Source organism: Pocillopora verrucosa, chromosome 12, assembly GCF_036669915.1.
Source record: "Pocillopora verrucosa isolate sample1 chromosome 12, ASM3666991v2, whole genome shotgun sequence".
In the NCBI taxonomy this organism is placed as follows: domain Eukaryota; kingdom Metazoa; phylum Cnidaria; class Anthozoa; order Scleractinia; family Pocilloporidae; genus Pocillopora; species Pocillopora verrucosa.
Genome location: NC_089323.1, coordinates 11,620,969 through 11,639,172, shown reverse-complemented (window position 1 = coordinate 11,639,172; position 18,204 = coordinate 11,620,969). Strand labels below are relative to the sequence as shown.

The following is an 18,204-nucleotide window of genomic DNA, read 5'->3' as shown; positions in this document are numbered from 1 at the left end:
CTCGTCTCCTATTTCTCTTTTTTAAGGTTACCTGAGATTGCGACGAGAGATATGTCGTCTTGGCAATACCCGCAAAGATACGATATTTTATAACTTACTTTTATTAGAAACGATATTATGAAGACTTCCTTTGCGATCACTAAATACGCAATGCAAGAAATAAGACCGACCATTAAGTTCATTTTATTTTATTTTATTTTATTTTTTTCACTTTAGAGTGTGCCTCAGGCGGAAATTAGTAAAATGACAAAAAGCATTTGTAATCTATAATATCACTATCTCAGAGCTCGACAAATACTCGCTTTTCACCTATATAAGCTTTTATAACTAGGATAGGTAATAAGTATCATTTGTGTGAGAATGAGGAGAATCAGAAGCTAAATAGAAAAAGTCCGCACCGGAGATATTGATGGGTTTTGGAGAAAATTGAATTCGTGACAATCTCCGAGTGATTAAAACTATACAATATTGGCGTTTAGCCACAGATGCCAACATTTCCTAAAGTAATGGATTTCAACTTTGAATTAATAAAGCCTTCCAGCTCTTTACTTTCCATTTCGCTCCTGACTGAAGCTAGAAACGGAAACAGCAACATGAGCAAGATATATCACACTACCAAACCCTGTCGAATTTAGTTAAGTTGTTTATTCCTTTCATACGCCCTCTTCCCCTATTCCAAGACATTAATTGTAATTATCCCCCATGATCAGAAGCAAAAGCAATTTTACCGTCCGCAGAAAAATAACTTTAAAAGCTCTCCTTCACTACTCTTTGAAGTTCAATTTCATCCCACGCCTTCATATTACTAAGAACGCAAAATAAGGAACATCGAACGAAATTATGGTTTCTACGCCATACATTCATACATAACTGCTTGTTCTATTCGCAATAAATGCCATTGCAGTAAACAAAGTTTTCTAAAGATAATTTTACTAATCAACTCAGTCTTTAATTTCTTCAAGTCAAAATGTTATCGAGTTTTTATGTTCATGACTTTCTAATAATATAACCGACAAGCGTCTTCTTGTGGCAACCGTAACTTTAAAAGTCCGGTTTGATATAATGAATAGAATGATGACTCGAGGCAGATCTAACTCCATGGACAACAAAGTGCTTATCTGATTGTCTGCTTTACTGCTTGTCTCACTAAACAAACCTTCCAGCACTAAATAAATGGGTTTAACGTCGATTTAAAGCTATTCATCCGATGACGACTTAATGTGTTAAAAAATTTTCTCTTTGTGCTGTTCAAATTTCAGGAATGTCACTTGGTGCATAAAAAGCACTTTAAACAAGCTGCATCAATAGTGCACTGTGCACCGCCTCTCTGTATCGAGAAATGTTGAGGGTATCTTTTGTTTCTTATCATATATGTGGAAAATTACTTATTTAATATCTTGACTTAAAACAACAGGGGCACATGAAGGGAATTAAAAGAAAAGCAGAAAAGTTTTTAATAGCGTATTATCTTGTTCCTAGCACGTCTCGTTTCTCTTTCTAGTCAGGCACGAAACGGAAAGTGAAAGACTGGCAGACTTTTGAAATTAAATATTGAAATAGTTTACGATATGTCGGCATCTGCGACTAAAGACCAATATTGTATAGTTTTAGTCACTCGGAGATTGTCACAAATTCAATTTTTCCAAAACCGATTAACACCTGTGGCATGGACTTTTCATTTTAAGCTTGCTGACTTCGATAATGATTCCTGTAAACTTCAAAAAAGGAAGGTTAATTACCTATCGCAGTGGTAAAAGTTTATCCACGTATTAAAAGAGGGAGTATTAATCAAGAGATGTGAAATGATGATATCACAATGTCTTCTGCTTGCCTCATTTTGCCAATTCACGCCTACAGCGCACGAAAAAGTTCAAGAGAAGAAATGAATTTTTTTTTCTAAAAGTCGGTTTCCTCGCGCAGCCTATTGAGTGATCTCCCCCGGAAGTCCTTATAAGATCGTTTTTCAAACATTACGGTTTTAGTGGTCGTACCTGGGCGGGTGCTGTTAAGACGAATATTTCTCGTTGCAATCACGAGTAATATTACAAAAAAATAATAATTAAATAAAAAAAGATACATAAGAATGATTAACACAACTTATTTAAAAGTAGGTGAAATACATATAAAAACATATCAGGAACTTGCATGTTCCCCTTCTTTTGCAGGCGGATTACAACAGCAATCCATTTATCTCGTATTGTTAAACATGGTTCTCTCCCTCACTATATTTCTAATCCTTGTGGCCCTTCAGAAAGAATGTCCCCTTCATCCGCCGTCCAAACTCTCGTGCCGTTGTCTAACTTCATCTGATCTGTCGGTTGGTCTCATTACCCAGCCTCTCTCTATGCTACTCATCGGATGTTGAGTATGACGGCTATAAGTGTTAACAGGCTTCTGGCGCTGTTCTTAGGGCTGAGATACAAACAAGTTGTAATTACGGAGTCTACAAGTATTATTTTAGCTGCCGTTTGGGCTTTACCAGGTGTCTCTGCCTTATGCTATATTTCAGATTACCGTATAACCTTATGGAATGGATACATCTGTGTTACATCTTGTTTAGAGATCTCAATCGGCTCATACACAAAAATTTTTCTCGCCCTCATTTACCGTCAGGCACAAGTACAAGATCATTTTCAGGCGAGCTAAACAAATGCACTGAACATTTCGCGACTCAGAAAGGCGGTATACAGCATTTTCATCCTGTCAATCGTCACCGGAGGGTAAGCAGTAACCTTACTTTACTTCAACTCATTTTTGAATCTGTTTCTTTAATGTTGGAGGATAAGTGAAGTGGGACAAGCAGTAAAAGAGACAATCAGACAAGCACTTTGCTGTCTATGGAGTTAAAATCCCCGTTGAGTTATTTTTGCACTAACTCTTTCAAAGCTGACTTCCCACTTCAAGCAAAGAACGTTCACCGGAATGTTGGACATATGAATCCAAACACTAACCTTGTCTTATGAGCGGTATTTCATTGGCAATGAACAGTTTTCATATTGATTAGTTTATTAGTAAAGAGCACTTGGGCCCTTCGAACTAGCACTTTTTCGTCGGTCGGGAAACGAAACTTTGTCAACAACAAAGTTAAACTCAAGTATTTAACAACTATTCAGCGAAGTGGAAATGAATAGATAAACAATGGCGTCCATTTGGCGCGAAAATACCCACATAGATCTTTCCGCCGACATTACTATTCCGAGATACGAACAGTTTCCGAGAGCGAACTGTGAAAACTGTGAGCTTCGAGAAACAGATGATAGACAAGTAAATTTTCGCGCCAAATGGAGGCTAGAGTACTATAAAGAACTTTTTACCATTTAAGAACTGATATATTCGCCCTCTTTGGATGGTGGATTGCAACAGCAATCGATTCATCTCGTAATAATAAACATCTTCCTCTCCGTCACGGCAACTCTCGGGAATTCTCTTATCCTTGATGCCCTTCGCAAAGAATCTTCCATTTATCCACCGTCCAAACCGTTGTACTGTTGTCTGACAACGACTGATCTTTTGGTTAGTCTCGTTAGCCAGGCTCTCTATGTTATTTATTGGATATCCTTAGTTTACAGAAACTGGAATCTTTGTCGATAGACAAACGACGCAGGCTACTTAACCAGCTATGCATTTTGTTCGGTGTTTTTGATGCCAATGACGGCCATCAGCGTGGACAGACTTGCGCTGTTGCTGGGGCTGAGGTACAAAAAAATTGTAACTCTGAAGTGCACTAATATTTCTTTTGCTGGCGTTAGGTTTTATCAGGAGTCCCTGTCTTATGCTATATTTCAGATTACCTTATAACCCTTTGGTTTGGATATATAGGTTTTCCGTCTTCTATGATGATCTCAGTCGTACCTTACACAAAGATTTTCTGCTCACTCCGTCATCATAACGCTTTAGTACATACAAGATCTGATAGATCTACGGTCGAGTCATCCAAATCTACTGGAAATTTCGCGATACAGAAAGGCGGTGTACCGTGCACTGTGGGTGCAGTTAGCATTAGCTGTTTGTTATCTACCATTTAATATATTGATTGTGGTGGCCCCGAAGACATTTTCGTCGCCTATAGTCGTCACAAGAGAAATAGCAATCCCTTACTTTACTTTTCTTTAACTTGACGTTAAATCCGTTCCTTTACCGCTAGAAGATTTTTGAAGTGAGACAAGCAGCAAAGTAGAAAATCAGACAAGCACTTCGCTGTCCATGAAGTTAACTCTTCCTCGAGCAAACATTTTATTAATTGTTTCGAGGCTGACTTAAAAATTTACGGTTGCATTAAGACAACGTTTATCGGTTAAAATGACTGTTATATCGGTGTACGAGCTTTTATTAGAAGATTTCATTTCCAGTTGAACAAAAAGAATAGACAGAAAGTGTAACCATATTTTTCATGGGAAAGCACTTATTATGAATATAACAACTCATAATATATGCATGCACGTATGGTGTAGAAACAAATTGGACGTTGTTCGATATCACTTCATTATTTTGTTTCCTACGTGATATGAAAGTGTCAATTAGAAAAAAGTTGCAAATCCAAGAGCAGTAAAGACGAGCTTTTGATGTTTTTTTTTTTAATGGACGAAAAAAAGTGTGTCAATTTCTTTTGATCATGCTCAAATGAAGCGCTTGACATTCATGCCTTTTTGAAAGGCAGTCATAATGTCAATTATACACTTAAATGAAATTTGTTTAAATATTCGAAAAATGCCGATATTGCGTACGAAAGTGACAAGGACGCATCCAAACCAGTTGCTAGACACTTTAAACTCTCTAATCACTCTAAGCAGCATATGACAGCTTGCAGTCTTTCCCTACATCTAGGCAGTTCGGAAAGCCGCAAAACTCTAGAACAAAATTTTATCTTTTAACTCAGCACTCCTAATCCCCACGGTATCAACGAGCGCTTTTCGTTCCGAATATAATGTAACACATTATTATTTCCTTTGGTTGCAAATAATTTTTTTGCTTAACTACAGATTTTATCATTGATTACAAAAGGATAAAACTTAGAGATGTTTGCGTTTGACTCGCAATGAAAAGTCATTCCTAAATTAAATTCATTACTCAAATAGGTAGTTGTGTCGCACACTAATGTTTACTAACACACTTCCGCCATATTCTGTGACGTTCAAGGATAGACAGCAGGAATGAAGTACCAAAATAATTTTTTCAATTTATTGAACGTTTTAAATGCATGGCACAACCAAGATCTCCACCAAAAACAAATCGTAGTTTTTGTTACGCGAGGACCTTCCAAGCGAGCGTCTTTAAAAGGTATTTGAAATTCTCTATCCAAATGCTGATCCTCCTTTTCAACTGAAAAAATGAGGATCAGCAAGTCCAATAGGCTTGCTTTGTTTCTAATCGAAAGGGAAAATTAGATAACGAATACCTTGTTGTTAGGCAGAAAGCGACTGAAGGGAATTAATGACGTGACAAAAACAGAAAATGTTTTGATGGTGCAAAAGCTTGCAAAATTCTGCTCCTCCCACTGTTTTCATTTCTAGCTGAGTACGTAAAAACCTGTAAGGCTTTGTTAACTACAAAGTTGAACATGAATATCTTGGTATTGTTACGGGAAAATTTAGTGATTTTTCTGTTTGATTATTTGGAGGATACTTTTTACTTTTCAATATTTTAGCCGTTCTCAATTCATTCGAGTTTCTTTTATTGTAATGTTTTAAAAAAAAGGTAAAAGCCAACAGTAAGTTCTTTCAACTTCTAACTTCTTCATATCGCTTTGTTCTTTCTGCCTTTATACGCCTGAACATCAATCCTTCTGTGATCTTGTTCTAAGTGGACATTGTTAGGTAAACAGTCCTCGTAGAGACCTTTTCTGGTAACTTCTCAGGGAACTTGCCAGCTGAATTTATGTAAATAAGTTCTTTTCATAAAATTCATTTTTCTCGTTGCCACTTGTTTAAACTTAACACCAACATCAATTAACATTAATTATAACTGACTTCTCACTTTAACTTGTTAAGATATGTATTTTTAATTTTGAAGCTGTAAGTTCAATCTCCTTTTTCTTAATTACTATCGATAACTTCAAGAGACATTTTCCGCTTAATTTGTGAGACTATTCAAATATTAGAGGAAGATGTTTTTCTTCTTGTCACGAGCGTGGGACAAAGAAAAATTCCGAGTCTCCATGAGGAATCGAGCCTCAGACCTTCGGATTCCGCGCTCTGATGCTCTAACACTGAACCACAGAGACTTTACGGTGAGCGAGGTCTACTACGAAGTTTATATGACACGCGTCCTCTACACTGCCGGGATCAGAAATTTCGATAGCGTCATGTTTTTAAATAGAGTAAGAGAGATGGTAAGTATTGAGCTCGGTAAAGAAATGCTATCGATATTTTGTTCTCCGCAAAAGTCCAGTTCGTGCGAATGCCACAGTGATGGTTACGCCGGATACTTCTTGGAGCTTCCAGGACGTTATCAAAGTTCAAGAGAACTCAAAATTCAGTTCCACGCAGGAGGTGTGATCTGATCCCTTGAGGGCCGGCAAGAAAGGACCGCTCGGGTAACGTGAATACCTCAAATTTGCTTTTTTCAATTTATGAAGTCCGTGAAGAAAGGAAGTCAGTCTTTCCCGCCGACAGAATTAAGACAACCAAGGTGCATAGAGAGGTGAAAACTTCTTTGCTCGAAGAAGAAAATTAGGACTTGTTGTTTGAGTTGCCATTTTATCAAAGTTCCCCGCCGCCGCCGACGCACTACACCGTTTCCAGTAAAAACATTGAATCAATTCCTTCCAAAGACCCACCACGAATTTTTACCGATACGAGTCAGAGCCAAACAGGATAAAACGAACACAGAGGCCATAGATATCAGCATCCATTCAAACGAAAGTCCGTCCATTGTTTCAACCGTCCGTCTATCGTTCAGCCAAGTCCGTCCAAACCGTTAAGTTGTGCAGCGAAACGATAGCGCACGAAGTTCACTTATTTCTGATCGATCCCTCGTCGCCCCAGAGGTTAAAGAAATCCTTGATTCCAAGAATCTAAGATCACCGGAGAAAGAAAATCAAGAGCTCGTGGTTGACCTGTCCAGTTAATTAATTCACCAGCGGATCTTTACGAATTGTTGCGAAATAAAGAATGTACACAAAACCAAAACAAATATAGAAACACAAAAACCATTTTGCGTCGAGTCAAGTTTGGGCAGAGACTCTGAGGAAGAACTAAGCGGGGCAGAATCAGAAGTTAGAGAAGAATTTGTCCCGGCAACGCTATTGTAAACAAAGCGTATTCGAACCACTAGCTGATAGCGAATTCGAGCATGGCAACAATTTGAGCGACCAAGAAATAATCACTACACACGATAAGCAATGATAAATGGAGGAAGTACTTTCAAGACTAAACCTGTATTTACAGATGTGAACGCCGAGGCTATATTCAGTATTACTGCAACTTTAACCGATCTAATGAAGTTTTCTACAAGGAGAAGAAGGTCCTACATCATGTTACCCAATCAACTTACCGTTAATCAGAAAGATCTCCCACCCACGAAGAAGAGAGCCAGTTGGATGCTGGGGGGACTGCATCACAATTTAAAAGTCAGGAAAACGCCACAACCAACTCTTATTTATTAGAGAAGATGAAGCCGACATGAACTAGTGACCAGGCTAGAGTCATGCCAACAAATCCAAACTAGAAGCCAAGAAAGTTATGAATGTGAATCAGTTAAGTGTCCTGCTACCCCTAGTAAATGAAGCGGACACGTACCCTAGCAACCTAACCACTATAAGTAAAATAGAAGGAAAACCTGTTCATCAAATGGTGGATACTAGTGCACGCGTTTCAGCTATTAAAGAAGAAGTTTTAAAAGAAATCTATGGTGATGCTCCCTGTTCCGCAGTTCAGACTGCTACTACAACTAATAGGAATTACGTATACCTTGCCTTTATACCTTAAGATCATTCATTTCCCTCGTGAATTCAAAGTCGTGCACAAACTTGCCTATAATGCCATCCTTGGTCGCGATTTCCTCTAAGTAAACAGAGCCATGATTAACCTCGATAACAACACCATTACTTTAAAAGAATTGGTAAATCAACAGAAAGAAGCAAGTTCAGCGAGTGCCTCTAATAGGAACGTTTATACCTCAAGAAAATAATACCAAAGCAGCTAGAAACGCCTCCACTAGTAAAGCTTCTTTAAAGCCCACTCCAGAAAATTTTTCTTTCTTTCCAAAGAACAAAAAGTTGCACTAAGCCAGTCTTTCTTGATATCAGTGCTCATTACTGTCCCAGTCCGCAACAATTCACAACGACGCAAATGATAACTTCAGTTCTGTTATCCAAAGACCACTACCGTCCTTCGCACCGATGTCACAAAGAAGGTTTGGCACCAAGGTGATCTTTTGGATACTCCAGCCAAAACTGATTACAGAATGGAATCTAACAAGGGATTTGATCGGTATCAAGAAGCACCTCCAGGAATAGTAATGCCTAAGTTTCATTATGTATCCAAGAAGAGTATTTATCCTCAGACGCCTGACCGACTTTTGCAAAAGGCAGAGAGTACCACTTAACTGTTGACCAGAAAGTAATATAGAAGATCAAGAAGATTGCTTAAATCTTATTTTAAAATTCCTCCAAGAAGTATGTTGAACTCCTCGGTAAATAGAAGGTTACGCGAAGTAAGAAATACGTCTTAAGTGCAAAAGCAAAAGAAAAATATTGTTTTGACTTAAGAAAACAATACTTTATCTATGATGAGAATACCAAGTCCATTCGTCATTTTGACCCCCACGATATCTGGAAGTCTCCATTAAAGGTGGGGGGAATGTTACGGGAGAACTTAGTGATTTTCTGTGAGTTTGTTTGGAGCATATTTATTACTTTTTCAATTTTGTAGCCGTTCTCAATTCATTCCAGTTTCTTTCTTGTAATGTTATAAAAAAGATAAAAGCCAACAGTAAGTTCTTTAAACTACTAACTTGTACATACTGCTTTGTCTTGGCCGCTTTGTGCGCCTGAAAATCAGTCCTTTTGTCATCTTATTCTTAGTGGACATTGTTAAGTAAACAGTCCTCATAGCGACCTTTTCTGACAACTTCTCGAGGAAGTTGCAGTTGAATCTATGTAAATTAGTTCTTTTCCTAAAATTGATTTTTCTCCTTGCCACTTGTTCAAACTTAACACCAACATCGGATAAATAATCATTAATTATAATTGACTTGTCACTTTTACTTGTTAAGATATATATTTTTAAGTTAAGTATGCAAGAAGGCATGTCGGTTGTCGACATGAACTAAAATAAAGTTACCGTAGAAATAAACGCTGGCTTATTCTTGACGTCCGTAGCAAGTTTACTTGAAGCAGGTCTCTGCGCACCAGGAAACCGTGACGAGTTTCCGTTCCTGCTGCAAGTGTCTCTCCCGAGCTATTTCCCCCATTATTGTCGCGTTCCCCGCAGAAATGTTGGCATCTGTGACCAAACATTAATTTTGAATACTTAAATGTACTTGGGGATTGCCACGAGTAACAATTATTTTCTAGACCATTTGAAATCTCTGGCGAGTACTTTGTTTTTCTAGATTGCTGAAGTTGACAATGATTCTTCTCAACTTCATAGAAGTTATATTAAAGCTTAATTACCAATCATTAAAATGGAGGTTAATCCAAGGTACATGGGAGCAGTTGTCGTGCTATGAAAAAATGCCTATTTGTTTTTGTATAATCATTTCTGGGCGGCTGCTGTTACCCTAAATTATTTCTCGTTGCAATCACAGGTAACCCTAAAGAAAAAAGGAACACAGAAGTATGATGGCAAGAAATAATTTAACAGGAGGTGGAGTGCAAGTGGAAACATTTCAAGAACTGTTATGTTCTCCCTCTTTGGCAGGCGGATTACAACAGCAATCAATTTATCTCGCAGTGGTAAATGTAATCCTCTCTCTCACTGCAATTCTTGGTAACTTTCTAATCCTCGTTGCCCTTCGTAAAGAATCTTCCCTCCATCCGCCATCCAAACTTTTGTATCGCTGTCTGGCAACAACTGATCTGTTGGTTGGTCTCGTTAGTCAGCCTCTCCAAGCTATTTATTGGATATCCGTAGCTAACGAACACTGGAATCTTTGTCGATACACAAGGGACGCCGCCTACATGACCGGCAATGCATTATGTGGCATATCTTTGGGGACAATGACGGCCATAACCGTTGACAGACTTCTCGCCATGTTGTTGGGGCTGAGATATAAGCAAACTGTCACTTTGAAGCGCACAAATATTATTTTAGCTGCCATATGGGTTTTATCTGGTGTCGCTACTTTATGCTACATTTTAGATTACCGTATTAATTTATGGTATGGATATATCGGTGTTCCATCTTGTTTATTGATCTCAATGGTCTCGTACACAAAGATATTTCGCACCCTCATTTATCATCAGGCACAAGTACAAGTTAATGTTAAACTACTCTCGAGCCAACTAAATTCACTGAACATTTCGCAATACAGAAAAGCGGTGTACAATGCACTGTGGGTGCAGTTTGCATTCGTTCTTTGTTATATACCATTTATCGTAGTTGAAATCGTGGTTGTGGAGGCTAATAAAATAACATTTTCATCACATTTACTCGTCACCAGAGGAATAGCAGCAACCTTACTTTTCTTCAACTCCACGTTAAATCCATTCCTTTACTGCTGGAAGATTAGTGAAGTGAGACGAGCAGTGAAGCAGACAATCAGACAAGCACTTTTCTGTCCATCGAATTAGATCTGCCCCGATTGAGGAACTATTTAATTTGTTATTTTAAAGCTAAGCTGATTTCACGGTTTCTTCAAAACGCTTGTCGGTCACTTAAGATGGTAATGAAAGTTAACCATTTTGTTGCTCGAGCTTTGGTTAAAATTCTTTATTTGCAATTGAGTCAATAAAGCGGCAAAGAGTCAAAACAAACAGCAACCACATCTTGAGGAGACTTTGTTGCATGCGACAGTGCTTATTTTGATTATAGACTCGTGATATAACCACGTACAGTGTAGTAACAAACAGGAATTTCGTTCGATATTACTTCCTTGGTTTGCTTTCTTAGTAATATGAAAGTATTGGATGAAAATGAACTTCAAAGAATATCAAAGAAATGCCATCGAAGTTATTTGTTTATAGACGGTAAAACAATTTCAACATTTTTTAATGTTACGCAAATAAAGCACTTGACGTTTTTGCCCTTTTGCCATACGAGCCTGTCACAAGTGAGAAGATGCTTTTGTCTACAACACAAATTTATAGAGAGTACTTGAAAGAAAACTGACCATCACTGGTTCTTACTGAGTTCTCTCAGAGAACGAACAACGGAATCTTTGTTGATACACAAGGGACGCCTCCTTCTTGATGGGATGTGCATTATGTGGAGTATCTTTAGGGACAATGACGGTCATGACCGTTGACAGACTTCTCGCCCTGTTGTTGGGGTTGAGATAAAAACAAACTGTCACTTTGAGGCGCACAAATATTATTTTAGCTTTCGTTTGGGTTTCATCTGGTGTTGCTGCTTTATGCTACAGTTTAGATTACCGTATAACCTTATGGTATGGATATAACTGTGATCCATCTTATTGGGTGGCCTCAATCTTCTCCCACACAAAGATATTTTGCACCCTTGTTCATCATCAGGCACAAGTACAAGTTCATTTGCAACTACAGTCGAGTAAACCAAATCACTGAACATTTCGCGACACAGAAAAGCGGTGTATAGCGCACTGTGGGTGCAGTTAGCATTAGTTGTGTGTTATATACCATTTATCGTAGTTGAAATCGTGATTGTAGAGGCTGATAGAAAAACATTTTCATCACATTTACTCGTCACCAGAGGAATGGCAGCAACATTACTTTACTCCAACTCGAAGTTAAAGCTGTTTCTTTATTGTTGGAAGATTAATGAAGTGAGACAAGCACTTTGCTGTCCATGGAATTAGATCTTCCTCGATGAAGGCATTATTTTATTTGCTGCTTCAAAGTTGAAAATACAAAGTTTGGGGTCACTTTATGAGATAGAAATGAATATGATAGTTAACCACTTTGTTGCTCGAGCTTTTTTTAAATTCTCTATTTCCAATTGATTAAATAAAACGGGAAAGAGTCAAAACAAACAGAAATTATATCTTTAGGAAACATTTTTGCATGCCACAGTGCTTAATATGAATATAACGACTCGTGATATAAGCACGTACAGTGTAGAAACAAACAGGACGTTAGTTCGATATTATTTTCTTGGTTTGCTTTCTTAGTAATATGAAAGTATTGAATGAAAGTGAACTTCAAAAGAATATTAAAGAAGAGCCATTGAAGCGTTATTTGTTTAATGTTACTCAAATCCAGCAGTTGACGTTTTTGCCCTTTTGCCATACGAGCCGGTCACATGTGAGAAAAACATTTAATTTAGCTGCGCATTAATGTTTAATAAGAGAGACAGCAGTCAATATTCTGTGACGTTTGAGGAAAAGAGAAAGAAAGAAATGCCATAGAATTAGTAAATCCCAAGTACCGTTTTCCGTCTTTTTAGTGATATAAATGCAAGACACAACCATAAACTCCTGGCAAAAAAATGCAAAAGTTTTTTGCGTAAGAAACTTTCAAGCGTGTATTTCTTACAATTATGTGGAAGGTTGAATAAAAATGCTGTTATAAGAGATGAAGTCTTATGGGTTGTTGAACGAGTTTTACTAGATCTTAACTTTCCACCGAATACATCCAACCGCAGTGAAGAAATTTTCCTGCTGAGACTTTAATATTGGAATTGCACAAGTGCCTCGCAACAAAAAGAACTTGATCTGTTATTATTAACCAGACATCTAGAAGAAACTGATATCAGAGGGTCCTATAGGCCAACAATTGCTTCTGATAAAAACAAAAATATTAATGATGAAGAGGGCGCATGAAGGAAATAAAAACAAAAAGCACAAAAGGGCTTGGTGGCGTAGTATCTTCCTTCTAGCACATTCTCGTTCATAGCTTGTTAAGTAACTATTCATCAAAGTGGAGGTGGATTAATAAACTATGACCTTCATTTAGCGCGAAAATAACCACGGATATTTGTCTGTAGACACTATCTGTTCCGAGGAGCGATCATTTTTCCGAGAGCGACGCCCAAGGAAAACTGTGAGCCTCGAGAAACAGATATTATACGAGAATATGTAATTTCGCACCAAATGAAGGCTACTGTGTTTATTTCCTTCGAACAATTTTTATTTTTTTTAATGCGCAGGATTGCTGCGTGTTCTCTGGCACAACTTTATTCGACAAATAAACATGTCCCTTCCTCTGCGACAGTAGCTAAACGCTCTTTTATCTTGAATTCAATGTTAAACGAACGCTTTTATTCATGAGGACTAAGGGCTTCAAAATATATATCGAATATCGCTTGGGGTAATTATGTATATATATTACCATAACATATTTTGGCATCTGTAAATTTTCATAGTTTTATCTATTTGAATTGCCACGAGTTTGTTTTTTTCGAAAGCCGATTAAGATCTTTGGCGAGCACTTTTTTTAATTTTAACTTGCTGAAAGTAATGTTACTCCTCGTTTTACTTTCCTAGAAATATTAAAGTGGAGGATAAAATTGAACTTCAAAGTGTAGCGAAGGAGAGCTGTTCAAGTTATTTGTTTATGGACGGTAAATTATTTTCAATTTTTAAATCATACACAAATAAAACGCTTGACGTTAACACCCTGTCGTCATACGAGCCGGTCACAATGCCAGTTAAACACTTGAATTTTTTTTTTTTCAAAAAATTTCCTTAATACATACGAAAATTTAAATATGCTTTATCACCTGTAAGCAATTTTTAGGAGAAAGCATGAAATAAAATTGACTATTATCGGATCTTATTGAGTTTTCCTGAAAATCAATCGTTTCTCCTATATCAAATGTAACACATCATCATATTTCTTTGAATAGTTTTAAATTTTTTCCTTAACAGTGAAATGGAAATACCAGATGTTTCCGTTTGACTCGTAATGAAAATTTGTTCCTAAATTAAACTTCACCAATTACATAAATACGTAGTTGTGTCGCACACTAATATTTATTCACAGACTTCCTTTCATCTTGAAATAACAAAACAGTTGTTCCAATTTATTTAACGTTTTAAATGCAAGGCACAACCTAGATTTCCTGCCAAAAACAAATTGCAGTATTTGCTACGCGAAGACCTTTCGAGTGAGCGTCTACAAAAGGTAAATGAAAGTCTCTATCCAAATGATGTTGAAGAAGTTGAAGTGTAATAAGTTGTTTAACGAGTTAAAATAGTTGTTAACCATCCATCGGTTCATTTCTGACCGCGGTTTTATAACTTGTTTTTTTCATGCCTAAGTATTGGAATATAACTGTCCCTATCAAAAAGGATCCTCGATCGCTCAAATGAATCGCGACAAGAAGAATCTAATCACCTGCCGTACACAGGACACCAACCATAAGACTTTATTTCATTTTTAACAGGAAAAGAGGAGGATCACAGAGTTCAAAGGCTTATTTTTCTTTTAAAATTGATACAGTTGACAACGATTCTTCTCAGATTCAGAGAAAATTATGTTAAAGCATAAAAACCAATCCTGGTAGTGAAAGTTTATCCGAGTTACGGGGAATAACTTGTCTTGCTCTGAAAAAATGCCTGTTACAAATGCCTTATGCTTTTCTCATTTTGCCAATTTACACCCGAGGCACATACAAAAGAAAACTTTCTGACTTAACAGCAGATGTTTAAGCATAGTTTAAAGGACGGTCTCCACGAGAAGTTTTATGTGATTATTTCTGGGCATCTGCTGTTACGATGAATTATCTCCCGTTGAAATCACAGGTAACCCTAAAGAAAAAAGGAACAAAGAAGTATGATGGCAAGAAATAATTTAACAGGAGGTGAAGTACAAATGGAATCACATAAAGAACTGTTATCTTCCCCCTCTTTGGCAGTGGGATTACAACGGCAATCAATTTATCTCGCAGTGGTAAATGTAATCCTTTCTCTCACTGCAATTCTTGGTAACTTTCTAATCCTTGTTACCCTTCGTAAACAATTTTCCCTCCATCCGCCATCCAAACTTTTGTATCGTTGTCTGGCAACAACTGATCTTTTGGTTGGTCTCGTTAGCCAGCCCCTCTATGCCATTTAATGGATATCCATAGCTAACGAACACTGGAATCTTTGTCGATACACAAGGGACGCCGCCTCCATAACGGGTTATTCATTATGTGGAGTATCTTTGGGGACAAACGACGTGGACGACGGCCATAACTGTTGACGGACTTCTCGCCTTGTTGTTGGGGCTGAGATACAAACAAACTATCACTTTGAAGCGCACAAATATTATTTTAGCTGCCAGTTGGGTTTTATCTGATGTTGCTGCATTATGCTACATTTTAGATACCAAAGTTGTAATCGTGTTTGCGAAAGCTTATAAGAGAACGTTTTCATCACATTTACGCCTCATCAGAGAAATAGCAGCAACTTTAGTTTACTTCAATTCGACTTTAAACCCGTTTCTTTACTGCTCGAAGATTAATGAAGTGAGATAAGCATTGAAGCTGACAATCAGACAAAAACTTTGTTGTCCATGGAGTTAGATCTGTCTCGATTGAGGCATTATTTTATCTGTTATTTTAGAGCAACGCTGACTCTATGGTGTATGGTTTCCACAAGACATCAGTCACTCTCTAAGATAGTAATGAATATGAAAGTTAACCACATCGTTACTCGAGCTTTTCGTTAAACTCTTTATTTCCAAAAGAGTCAAAACAAACAGCAACCATATCTTGAGGAAACTTTGTTGAGTGCGATAGAGCGTATTATAATTATAGCGACTCCTGATATAACCACGTACGGTGCAGAAAATGCAAAAGTCTCTACATGTTTGGAGAAAGAAGTTAATAATTTTGATCTCACAGTCACTCAATCCTGCGGGTAAAGGCCATCTAAAAAACTCTCTAAGAGGAGAAACTTGGGATATTGAGCATAAAACAAGCTCTATATAGTTAGCAAGTTATAAGGTACATAGAGGAAAAACATGGCGGTGATTTTGCATCCACGAAAGTCAATTTTATGCATATTGCGAAAATTCTCGAATTAATCTAGAAGAGTCTTTATCTTTGTGTAAAGAACAAATATTGGGTAACTTCTTAAATAAGGTTAGATAACTCAATTGCTTAAAACCATGGAAGGCGAAGGATTTAGAAGCATTCTGATTATGGAAAAATTGAATGGACAGTTGTGCACGCCATTCGATAAGTTTTAAAACACTTACGTGATGATACCCTCTCCAGTAGCGCTTCCTGCTTTGATGTTTTGGTTTATAGGAAAAATTTTTACTAACAGAAAATACGTGCTAAAAAGAGAACAAATTCACTGGACATTTTCAAGAAATATCTTAATAACCGAATATGAACCGTTACAGCAAGATCAGGTCCGTTATGAAATATCACAAGGATTCTGTGAAAAGAGAAAGTTTTTAATTCATTAAAATTTTGATTACGATATACTGGTCATGATGTCATATTATTATCGTTTCACGAAAAAGGAAGACGCTTCAATTCAACAGAAAGTAGAAAAAGACCAATTTCGATTAAGTCACAGACCCTATAAATTATAAAAGTCTATAAAGTAATAACTTTTAATTTTCTAACATGTTTTTACTTAAAAGAAAAGCGGTCTTCTTCGTTCACTTAAACATGGCTATGAGATATTGAACTGATTTCATTCACACTTCTTATTCACCTTTTAACAGGGAATTTTATTTCACGCCATTTTCCATGTTCAACATAAATATATTACGTTAACTGTCAATCACGCGGGAAAAATCAACCTACGCTCTTGGTCCCTAATATTTTGATCAAAATATTTTTTACTTTTTTACGAATATGTCGAATTTTCCAAACACAAATGAATGGGTTTGAGCAAAATTGTATGTTTCTAACTTCAACCCCAGTATCTGATGATAAAATGTCACAAGAAGAACAGGAAAGTTGAAAATCAAGTAAACTCCAGCGACGAGAGAGATTTCCTTCGCTAATTTGGCTTCTCTTTGTCTTTTTAGATTAATACTGAGAAGCCTGAAGTTATGCTTAAAGTTGTCTGCGATATCGTCGCACAGTGATTGTTATTCCAATCTGAGTTGCCGTCGAAAAAAAGAGAGAAATCCTGCATAGAATGAGTTGAGTACCTCTTACTTCTTGATCGATTTTAGCCCATTGCAGAGCACTTAGTAAAATATTCACCGTCCATATCCCGATAACGTATTCCACGATACGCTTTCGAGAGAAAAATGTAGTGTATATGCCAGGGAATCGAACTGCCACAAATCGCTCAAAGCTGATTGTGGTTAGTGTCATACAAGACACTCCAAAACAAATGTAAAAAGCCACAATGTAGAGAACCATCGCATAACATGGAACTCCTTGATGCTGGTTTTCCAAGAGCCTGTAGCTGATATATCCTGATTGGGTTGTTAAGCCGACTAAAACATCAGACAGCGCTAAAGAGGCAATTAATAGATTGGAAGGAGATCGAAGATGACTGCAGTTAATGATTGCCACAAGGATCAGTACATTCGCGATGATGGCATTTGGAGCAACTAGGATATTGATGACTGTCGTTATGAGATTCGTCGTAAAACGCTCTAAAGCTGGATCCGGAAGATTTAAACAGTGCGAATTTCTCACAGTTGTGTTGAGATTCATTTAGTACAATATGTAAGCTGCGGATACCTCACAATGTTTCCTAAAATATCTCAATGGGTATCAACTTCAACGTGCAATTTCAGCCAAAAAGTTGATTTTAATTATTTTCCCGTTTAATAAAGCGGAAAATAGGTAGTCTAATATCGCATTATCATAATGGCACGTGAGTGCAATTCGTCATGCCGTAAGGACCTCAAACGTCACTCAAAAAGCACATATCTTGAAACTGAAATTCAAAGTTCATAGCATCAAGTCTGTTTATACTCTCATGTCAGGAAGCAAATTGTAATTTGAGTTTTCTTAACTATTTTCCTTCTTAATCTAATAAACAATGTCATGACCGTTGACACCAACAATCTACATAATGTGTTCGAACAATTAAATTAACTTTCCTCAATTCTCATTCTTGCTGTGCCTAAGTTTTGTGTCGGTAAATGTCTTGCTGAGCAGGTGCGATATCAAAAAAAAAACGCCCCATCGAAACTGAACAGGAAAAAACTCAACCAGCTGT

General features: G+C 37.2%; 1 protein-coding gene across 1 annotated transcript; it reads left to right on the top strand.

Annotated features, from left to right (window-relative positions):
- The first annotated feature begins 5,218 nt into the window (after window positions 1-5,218).
- Window positions 5,219-10,744, top strand: LOC131780376 (melanocyte-stimulating hormone receptor-like). The gene is made up of 2 exons (XM_066159870.1): window positions 5,219-5,277; window positions 9,748-10,744. The coding sequence occupies exon 2, from the start codon at window positions 9,779-9,781 to the stop codon at window positions 10,730-10,732; it is 954 nt and encodes a 317-aa protein (XP_066015967.1). The 5' UTR covers window positions 5,219-5,277; window positions 9,748-9,778; the 3' UTR covers window positions 10,733-10,744.
- The last annotated feature ends 7,460 nt before the right edge of the window (window positions 10,745-18,204 follow it).

Bases quoted from the DNA above. Each gene is read 5' to 3' on its own strand.
- LOC131780376 (XM_066159870.1), top strand. From the start codon at position 9,779: ATGATGGCAAGAAATAATTTAACAGGAGGTGGAGTGCAAGTGGAAACA.